The 10,309-nt window shown below is 43.6% G+C and overlaps 1 protein-coding gene across 2 annotated transcripts; it reads right to left on the bottom strand.

Moving 5' to 3' along the window:
- Window positions 1-1,046: 1,046 nt before the first annotated feature.
- LOC149274451 (glycylpeptide N-tetradecanoyltransferase 1-like) lies at window positions 1,047-7,521 on the bottom strand. Of its 2 annotated transcripts, XM_089505469.1 has the most exons (13): window positions 7,412-7,521; window positions 7,283-7,294; window positions 5,254-5,344; window positions 4,299-4,443; window positions 3,864-3,982; window positions 3,624-3,715; window positions 3,377-3,493; window positions 3,069-3,239; window positions 2,543-2,651; window positions 1,741-1,911; window positions 1,479-1,646; window positions 1,190-1,327; window positions 1,047-1,089 (listed from the first exon to the last, which is right to left on the bottom strand). In XM_089505469.1, exons 1-13 carry the CDS (start codon window positions 7,519-7,521, stop codon window positions 1,069-1,071), a joined length of 1,464 nt encoding a protein of 487 aa, XP_089361595.1. In that variant the 3' UTR covers window positions 1,047-1,068. The 2 variants fall into 2 exon arrangements, with proteins under 2 accessions (XP_089361595.1, XP_089361594.1); XM_089505468.1 differs by lacking the exon at window positions 7,283-7,294.
- Between the last annotated feature and the right edge of the window lie 2,788 nt (window positions 7,522-10,309).

The following is a 10,309-nucleotide window of genomic DNA, read 5'->3' as shown; positions in this document are numbered from 1 at the left end:
TGTACATTAAACACCATAATCATTGTTTTTGATGATCCTACATGTACAGGTAAGAGCAATAGAATATTTGGGGCCGCAAACACGTGCAGAAACGCTATACCTACAATGAGGCCGTATATGTGGTACAGAGTGATCTACACACCACCCTCCAAAAGCTTGGGGTCACTGGGCGGTTTTCGGGGAAAACAAGGACATATTAAGCTGTAACAATTGCAAAAAGGGTTTTCTAACAATCAACTAGCTTTGTATAAACTTGGATCAGCGAACACAATGTGCTATTAGAACACAGGAGTGATGGGAGGGATAAAGGGCCATTGGAACACAAGAGTGATGGGAGGGATAAAGGGCCATTGGAACACAGGAGTGATGGGAGGGATAAAGGGCCATTGGAACACAAGAGTGATGGGAGTGATAAAGGGCCATTGGAACACAAGAGTGATGGGAGTGATAAAGGGCCATTGGAACACAAGAGTGATGGGAGGGATAAAGGGCCATTGGAACACGGGGGTGATAAAGGGCCACTATACGCCCATGAAGATACTGCATTAAAAATCAGCTACATAAGTAATTTACAACATTAACATTTTGAGAGACACTTTAAGATGTTCTGTTAAGAGGTTATGGACTCTCTCTCAACAATGTCTACCATCCTCTTCGCCCCATGATGAAAAAGGGTTCTCGTGAGGTCCAGAATTCAAGGACTGCTCCTAACACACACTCCATGGCAGGTGGCATGAACAAAAACGTCAGACACCGGTGTACATATATATAATATATACTTTAATATTCAGCCACAACTCTTTCGTTTCAGATGGCAGCAGGGAAGGAAGAGCGGGCGCATTGGTATATTCACAGCGGGGGTAAGAGAAAGAGAGAACACCCCTGAAAATCCTTAATTCAAGCCAGGCTACAAATTGTCCCCGCTTTGTGCCTTCGTACCCCAAATGCACTCCGGGGCTAAGCCCATAAAAGCCTTCTCTGCTCCTTAGGGCTGCTTTCTCCAGTGTCTGATCTCTGGCACGGGGAGCAGACAATGTCCTGTATCACCCCCTGACCCCTCCAGGTGCTTTACTGCAGAACCAAGCCCACCTGTAGAAAACCAGAATTAAGAGTTATTATAAAAGGTGATCTAACCTATTAAACGTAAAGCTCGCCGGTAGATGCCGTCTGTGAGTAATGTTTAGAATACCTTTTCCGGCCCCATGCTGGGACATTTCCAATTATACAGGTAATACTGCAAATTTCCATCTCCGATCCCAAATTTCAACTTCTCCAGGAAAGTTTTGTTCTCCATTAGGTCTAGAGCGTTAAAAACATCAAAACCTTTCTGCAAAACAAAATAAAAAAAAAAAAAAAATCGGATGGGTAAAGAAGTTGCAGGCATGATTGGTGAGGTCAACCTGAATATTGGAGAAGAAAGAAAGAAGTTATCCAGGATGAGCCAGGACTCATTGATTTTTTTTTTCCTCCCTACTTACAGACTTGGCCAGGATAAGGCCATCATTCATGAGGTCAACCAGAGGCGTCTTGGTGTGGACATTGTAGAAGGAGTAGGCCGCCTTGAGGCTCTTGTGAGTAGGATGATTCATGATGGTGGAGGGCAACGTGTAGAAGCTCAGGAAGTCGGTCACCTCGCCTTCCGGGCTCTGCGAGTCAGGAGAAACCCAGAATTAGTATAACCAAAGAAAGGAGAGATTTAGAAGCTTCCGGGACATGGTTTTGAGCCTCCTCCGCTATTACCTCCACGACATATGTGTCTATGATGTTTTCCTGTGGAAGCAGCCAGTGCTTAACTTCCTCCTCGTTCATTACGGGAGCCAAGTGAAACTGGGACAGGTACTGAGCCAGAAGCTTGTGAACAGCAGGGATATGGCGAACCTCCATCGGCTGCAAACCGGATGTTTTGGGGGCCTGAAGTGAGAATCAAGTATAATCTGGTCATTTTTCCATCATATGCAACAGAGGTCTTACTAGAAGACCACTCCACTCCTGGTGCTCAGCTACCATACATGCTATCGCTGCTACCAATTCCAATGGGAACGCTACAGAGCATGTGTGGGAAGTACACGTAAGCATGAAAATGCATTACAGCCCAAGAAAACGGACTCGAACATGCCTAAAAAAAACCAGGGAACATCCAACCACTAAAGTGTCCATGTGCAATAAGTCACTGTTGAATTCCAACACAAAGCAAAGACTCATCTCCTGTACCAAAGTATTCTCAACAAGTGACCTAGGGGACCAAACTCAAATAAATTTACTATGAACCTCTAAACCAATGAGAAAGGTCACTTCAACGTCCTTAACGACTAAACCAAGACTCTTCGTATCAAAGAAAAAAAAAAAAGACGCAGTCAGGTTCGTGTGAAGTTTCATGGTGGAACTCCAGAGAGCGAGACATATTAGGATACACAGCCACAAGGCATAAGTAACAATTTGAGGAACAGGCCTCGTTTCTTACAAGTGGAGGTCATCCACAGTCCCCTTCTGTGTTCCACTGCACGTTCCTGGATCTACACCAAGAAAAACAGACCTCCCTCACCTCAGGCAGTCGGTAGAGCTTCATGGTCCTCTGCATGGTCATGTTGCGGCTCAAATGAGAAAACTTCACTTCAATCAGCTTGCGTGGGTTTAGCGATCTGTGCCAGTACCTGTGGAGAAGACACCAGCATTTAGCAAGGAAACTATTAGGTTTTGGCATCAGGCCAATCCTTTCCAACATAATTCTGACCAAAGCTGGCCCTTGGCACATTCCAAAGACTCTCCTGAACACGTCCAGAAGAAAAAGAACCACATGACAAAGGTTTGGGACACTAGTGAGTCTACCCAGGAGCGTCTGTCCTGCGCAAATCTCAAAGAACAAGATGTAAAATCATCCAGAAAGTCACAAAGGGCCCCTAAGATCATCCTGCAGGGTTCTACGGGTCTCGGTCACCTCACCAGGGATGGTGTAAGGTTCTGAAGGTAAGGGGCGATTTACTTTGTGTCTCTGCTGCCCCCTTGAGGATGCAATGTTTAACCATTAGTGAACAGGTGACAGAGGTACGTAGAGGTGGTAATGACAGTACCTGCAGGTGCCAACAGGTTTCGGCAACACCACGCCAGCCGTGTAGACTGCCTGAAAAATGCCCTCCATATGAACGCGGCGGGTTATCTCTCGGATCAGGACAGGCGCCACTCTCTTAGAGCGTAGCTTCTTGTGGACACATAGGAAGTTGATTTCTACCATTTTCTTGGTTCTAAGCGGGTGGAAAATAATATAAAAACAGTCACTGGTGATGATGATGACTCGCAGCACACGGAGAACAGTAAACGGTTATTTCACAAACACACAGTTTATCTTTTATTATGAACAAACCAGTCCAAGTCTACTCACAGGTCATAGATCTTCATGGTTGCTGGGATGGCACTAATAAACCCAACTAGTTTCTTGCTGGTGATAACTCTCACGCCGCAGTGCCACTGGGGCAGCCAACCTGGAGGCCTCAGGGCCCTGAAGACAAAGAATGCACAACATTTACTGCTAATGGACATCTAAGGGGGCCAAGCCTCAAAGGACACAACCGGGGTACAAGATCACATAAAGAGGCAGGCAGGCAGGGCTATGGGGGGGGGCAACTCACCAAAGCAAGAACTCAGGGGAGTAGTCAAAGCGGAACATGTTGTCATCATCCTCCACATAGTTCTCATTGAGCAGGGTGTAGAGCTCTTTCAGCTGAAGGGATTGAGAGAGAGAGAGGGGGTAAGAGAGGAGAGAAGAAAACGAGGCTGATAGAGAAAGGAAAAGAACAGTTAAGATAAGTGGGTAGGAGAAAAACAGATTTTTTTTTTGGCTTGGATGTCCCTTGTTCATTCCCACTTACCACCGCCCTGTCACCCAGATCCAAAGCATCCCAGGTGAAGCCCTGTGGCAAGGTGTACGGCTCCTGGCGGATATTGTCCTTGTCCGGCTCGATGGGTCCATGTGAATTCACCACTTCTCCTGGAACGGGAAGGCAAAGGGTACAACAGTCATGAGAAATAGAGAGATTAATTAAATTCCTATTCCGATCAAATGATCAGTACACGTATCAGAGACCTCATACTACTACTCACATTTAAATAAGATTGTAAACCAATTCACCACCTATGGATGCCTCCACGTTTAGGTCTTTAAACATGATGACCAGTTAAGAAGAAAATGTTCATGAAATACCCTCAAAAGAAAGCCTTTAAGCCCCAAAAAGCGGGAAAAAAAGTCACATTCTGTGGCCAAAAAAAGGTGGAAATCCTCATCAGGTTACACAACTGACTCCTACCTAGTTTGGGAACAGGTTGAGTGTCCCAAAACTGGTAGCTTCTCTTGCTGGCCTCCTCCATCGTCTTAGCTGGACCTTGTCCTACAGAGAACAACTCAATGGCCTTCTGAATTTCCTGAATCCTCTCAGCAGGCAGCGTGTTCACCTTGAGATTTGGCAGAGGGAGACATGAACGTTACAAAACGAGGCAAACACGTGAAAAGATGTCCCCAGGGAAACGGATCATGAAGATATGGAGCCTCTTACAAACCTGAAGCTTTCATTTCTTGTCTTCACTCACCGCTCAGGTTCCTTACGTTCCTCAAACACACACGTGAGGCGTAGTATGAAACCAACGTAAAAGATGATCTGACCTAAACATTTCCTGTGCATTTAACCATTTCGCATCACAAGGCAGGAGCCAAGACAGCTGAGGCGACCACTGCACTCAATGAGTGGGTTTACTCAGCTGATTAACTGGAACCTGTCTGCGGATATTTACAAGCGATGTGAGAAACCTTATCTAGAACGTGAAAAGTTCAAACCACACACACGGTGACCACTTCCGAAGCCCTGTGTGGCTTACTTCGCTGCTGATAAAACATGTACAGGAGTTCAGCTTTCATCATGATATACAGAAGAAGCATTTCTTCTGGTGGTCTCTCCATAAAGAGACCACCAGCCATAGTTAAAAAACAAAAAACCTCCCTTTTTGGTGTTCAGTAGCAATACCTTCTCAGAGAAGATCTGTAGAAACCAAGCATACCATGGATGACATAACAGTTAATCGGCGGGGCGATGAAAGCGTCAGCTGCCCAGGAGCAGGTCTACTAAACACTCTACTTTTCAATACCAACAGTCTAGGCTTAGGAAGAAACGTTAAAACCTGGCCAGCCAACCGAGAAAGTCTTCTGCCTCCACCCCCCCACCCCAAGGCCAGAAGAATCCTATCTGCCTGTCCGGCTGAATTATTTACCGGTGCGTCAGCCGTCTCCAGCTTGTCTCCTCCTTTGTCTTTCTTGCGTTTTTGTTTCTTCTTTTTCTTAACGCCGCTCTCATCCCCAGCGCTGGAAGAGAAGACAGCGTTAGTATGATAAGACTTTAAGAAGAAGAACACAGACCATTAAAGGTGACATTTCCTGTTGACCATGGGTCATACCAACTCGGGGACCCAACCAAATCCATATTACTGCTAGGGCATTGGGTGCCTGGAGGACTTTATTCGTTCTAACACCAACCCCGTGTAGTTACCCCCCAAAAAAGGCAGAGGGGGAGGGGGAAAACCAATTTTCCAGTGCATTTTAGAACCTTCTCACAAAACCGGAGCTGTAATCACACCTAGTTTTACCAGACGGAGCACGAGGAGGGGGCTGGGTAGCCGTAAAGCTCATACATCTCCATTTGACGGCGAAGCCGACGATAATTTGGTCGTCAAATATGCAAACAGGTTCTGTCAGAGCATCAGATACATAGGGGGCACAATGGCAAATATTCTATACCATTCTATCTTATAGCTAAGACATTGCCTTTGCTGAAAGTTGGTGCTCTGCAAGGACTACTCATACAACTGCTAAGAGAGTCGGGGTTAGTAAATAGCGCGATAGAACCTCGGCGGTGAGACAAGCCACGCGGGGAGTGGAACGTACCTGCTAATCCTATTAGAGCCACTGAGACAGCAGCGTGAAACACGGACCTATTTAAGTCCTATTACATGTGACAGATGCCGAGAGAGAGAGCGCGTTACAGAGAGATGGTGCCAGAGAGACGTAGGGCAGGATCAGCTGTTTGGATAACAGGCACATGTTTGGGAAAGGGGAGGAATAAAGCATTGAAAAGAGGGCAAAGGCAATAGTAGGATCCTTTCAGCAGAAAATGAATGAAGAATACAATAATAATAATAAATAATATCGCTACGGAAGGACGGGAAAGAAGTACAATAATAATAATAATAATAATAATAATAGTGATCCATTATGCGTATGGGTAGCCCAGCAATTTGAAAACGTGGCTTTTTAAACAGAAAGTGCTACAAATTACAAGCACTGCCTTTAAAAAAGGTTTAATTGTCTCGCCGGCCCCAAGTGACACGTGGCTGGCATGGGACCGACGTGAAAACACGACGCCGGGAAAAGAGACGGTCGCTGGAAACGGCCATAAGAGACAAAGAAACAGGAAGTGTGACAATCCACCCAAACAGTGACAGCAAGGGCTAAACCCAGGGCTAGAGCTTTCCACGGCAGCGATGAGCCGCACAGACGCCACGTTAATGAATGACATCACACCAGTGACCCGCATTTATACGGAACCCAGCATAACCTACACACCCCTTGTGTATAATCCTACATAATTATTGCGGTGTAACCAGGGTGTGAAAGGAGCCTTTTTGGGCAGATCTCGAATTAGCGTGTTTTTTTTTTGTTTTGTTTTTTAATTAATTCATTCAATCTAACAAGGGATATCTTGGAGAAATTTAACATACGGTCTCATATCAGCCTGTAGGATGGTACAGAGAAAATGTATACAATACTAAGCATATATAATAAAGGTGATCTAAGGGGCAAGAATTAAAAAGGGAAGGTAAAAATAGCTCTGATGGCGCACGCTCAATAACTGGGACATTTATACTGATCATCCATTTCTTTTTAGGGGGGGAGGGGGATCAGCAAACCATGGCAACAGAGATCAGTGCAAACCAAAGCCTGTATATTGCAAAAGCACATCATTGATATACAGCTTTATTATACATCTTAATTCAAGGCAAGGAAATCGTTAAGTTCCAAGATCAGATAGAGGGCTGCATACAAATTAAATACTGGAAACCCTTTTCAGCTGCTGCACTGATCAATAAAGCTTGACATTGTCAAAATACAGACCGAGCATTTATGAAAGCGGTATAAATAATGTCCTTTAATCCTAAAGCTGTGCATAAAGGGGATAAACCTAACCCAACTCCTCCATTTAAACCCTGATCCCTGAGTGACAGGTCCCTGGAGCAGTGAGAGCACAGGCTCACCCCTCTCTCAGCCAATCACGATTGAGATAGGGTGGGTTTACATTGCAATCAAGGCACAATGTGTAAGAACGGCAGCCGGGTGGAGTCACAGCGGGCAAAACGAGGGGATACCGGTCATTACCCCATGTTAGAGCTATGCTTCTCTTCGTTCTCACAGTCGCTGCAATGTCCGTGGCCATTCTCGTCTTCCTCCAGGCGATCGCCCGCTGCTGTCTCACTCTGATCCGCCATCTTTAATCCAAAGCCGGGTAAGGAGGAGGAGGACGGTGAGACGCTATTGGCTGCCTACCGAAATGTAGGCCGGGAGTTGTAGTCTGGCTGGCTGAGCCTTTGCAACGACGATTCCCATCATGCTCCTGGCAGACGGAAGCCGTGGAAGGCAGTGCATTCTGGGAGTTGTAGTCGGCACAGGGTTTTTGTTTCTGAGAGCCTAGCGGCAGGGAGTCACTTTCTAGGGTTATTTGTTAAAGGCTCATACACATACCTGCCAAGTGTCCCTCTTCTGGACCTACATAAATCCTTCTTTTGTGAGTCACAAGGTTCTACATCCCTAAAAGTAGCATTAATGCATCCAGAACCTAGTAATTCATTAACTATTTGTCTGCCTCATAGTAGGGCTGGGGCACCTAGGCTAGATAATTGGATTGCCTTGTCTTAATCCAGCCGATATTAATGTACCGAAGTGAAATTGGCGATTCATTTGCCACACGTGCCAAAAAACTACGTACATGTCAAGTAATCCATGACTGTCGGCAGCTATTACACAGCCGATCTTCCTATATTATTTGAATGTTCTCATTCTCTATGAAGATTTCCAATTCCACAGACGCTCTATGTCTCCATATCTAGATAGCTCCTGACTCCTGCAGGGGCCCTCGCCTCAATGTATATAATATATTTTTATTCATCGCACAAGAAGCAGCGCAATACCTTTACTCAGATACTAGTAATAAAAACATTAGGTGGGAGACCCCCTTTAAGTGTCGCCCCACTTTCAGGAGGTCATCTAAAGTACAGGTTTGGACTAGAAGAGACGGATGGGGTAATAAATGGTTTCAGACTTCCGGCGTTCGGTTAAAAGAAGCCATTATTTGATTTCTCGCACATAACGTATCATTTCCTCCTGATCTCTCTCGAGCCGCAGCCTTCAGATCCCAAATTCGACTTCTGACCGAAGATCCCTCTTTACTTTTGTGTATTTTGTACGGTTTCGTTCCATCAATTAGCGAATCCTTTGGACACCTTATTTACGGGACTCAATAAGTGCTAACATTTGCCGCAGTTAACAGATTCCAAGCCCCGGGTCCAGAATATGTTCTTGTTCATTACTCCCTCACTCGGCTTTATTCCTCCTCATTAACACCCTAAATTATTTCTGTCCGTCAGTTCACCTGCCATCTGCTCACTGTGAACCCACATGACCTCATTCACTCCCAGCCAAAGCTAAGCCTCCAGCCCATAAGTAAGCTATACACATTGACTCCACCCACAAAACATGACCTCAACTCTGGTTGGCTGCTCTTATTTCACTATAGCCAATACGCTCTAGGATAAAATATTCCATCCTAAAAACTGGCCGGTAACCACCCCTAGAAATGTGTAAACGCCCCCCCCCCCCCTTCTCCTATAGCTAAAGCCTCCGGGGATTAGGAGATGTATGGGAACCACAGAACCCGGAAGTCGGCTTCAACATACCAACAGGAATGGTCAGTAACGAGAGACGCTATTCGTTCGCTAAACGGTAATGGCAAATGTTGACCAATAGGAGAGCTGGATAGTAATGTGTGGCGGAAGTGAAGCTCTGGCATAGGACGGCTGGTAAGTGAGTGTGATAAGAGGGAGGGCATATAGGAGACCCTTGTAGGTGCTGGGGGGTGAGCGGATTAGTGCTTTAAGGACCTGTATATTCCATTTCTGGCTTTACTCAGAAATAAACTGCAGGCTTTTATTCTACCAGCCTCTGGGGTGTATAATGCATATCGCACGGGCTTTCTATAGCTTTTTAGCACAGTAAAATAGTGTGGTACGTCATAATGTTATTAAAGTTACCTCATGTTTGTCTATAATGTACAAGTAACCATATATATGTCTCAAATACAATAATACCTATCAATATTTACATATCATGTATATAAAAAATACACACCTAACCACAGTCAGAACACCAAATAAAATATTAAAATATGTTAACCCATCTATTTCTAAAATTCGATTTTTTTCTTTATAGTGTACACTATACATATATATATATATATATATATATATATATATATATATATATCCTGTGTGTTATAATTGAAAAAGTGCGACATTGAGAGGTAAACTACATGAATTTATGCAGAAAACCCTAATTAAAATAAATATTTGTTTCTTAAAATAAAGAGTAGATAAGATTTAATAATACCAATGTATAAAGAGTAATTATATTTAATAATAATATATAAAGAGCATTCAATATTTAATAAAACTATTATAATCACATATATATATATATATAAAACAGGTAATATTTAATAATAATAATATATAAAAACTAATCAGTATTTAATAATATGTAAAGAGTAAACAATATTTAATAATAGTAACAATATATAAAGAGTAAACAATATTTAATAATAGTAGCAATATATAAAGCGTAAACAATATCTGCAACTGCAGGGTAGTAACAATGAAGTTTTATGATGAAAAAATAATAAAATACCATTGCTGGTCTTCCGAAGTATTTTATTGAACAAACAGGTCTCAAGCACATTGCTAAAGTCTGTTATTAACCCCTTGAAGTCAATAACGTTACATTTTGTTATGAAGCTACAGGAAAACGTCTCAAACAGTGAAAGTGATTGGGTTTTGGGAGAAGACGAACATTTATTGTATTATTAAACATTGACGTGACTAAATGTGTTCGGTTGTTTACTCATCATATTGTTTCCAAGAAAAAAAACTGATCATTTGGCCCATTTCTTATACACCGCAATGGTTCTAGTTTATCTCTATATTACTCCACGCAGATGTCGGTTTC

This window comes from Sceloporus occidentalis, unplaced genomic scaffold, assembly GCF_023333645.1.
Source record: "Sceloporus occidentalis isolate IW3139 unplaced genomic scaffold, rSceOcc1.0.p SCAF_330, whole genome shotgun sequence".
NCBI classification, from domain to species: domain Eukaryota; kingdom Metazoa; phylum Chordata; class Lepidosauria; order Squamata; family Phrynosomatidae; genus Sceloporus; species Sceloporus occidentalis.
The sequence above is the reverse complement of the archived record's forward strand: the minus strand, read 5'-3'. Positions and strand labels throughout refer to the sequence as shown.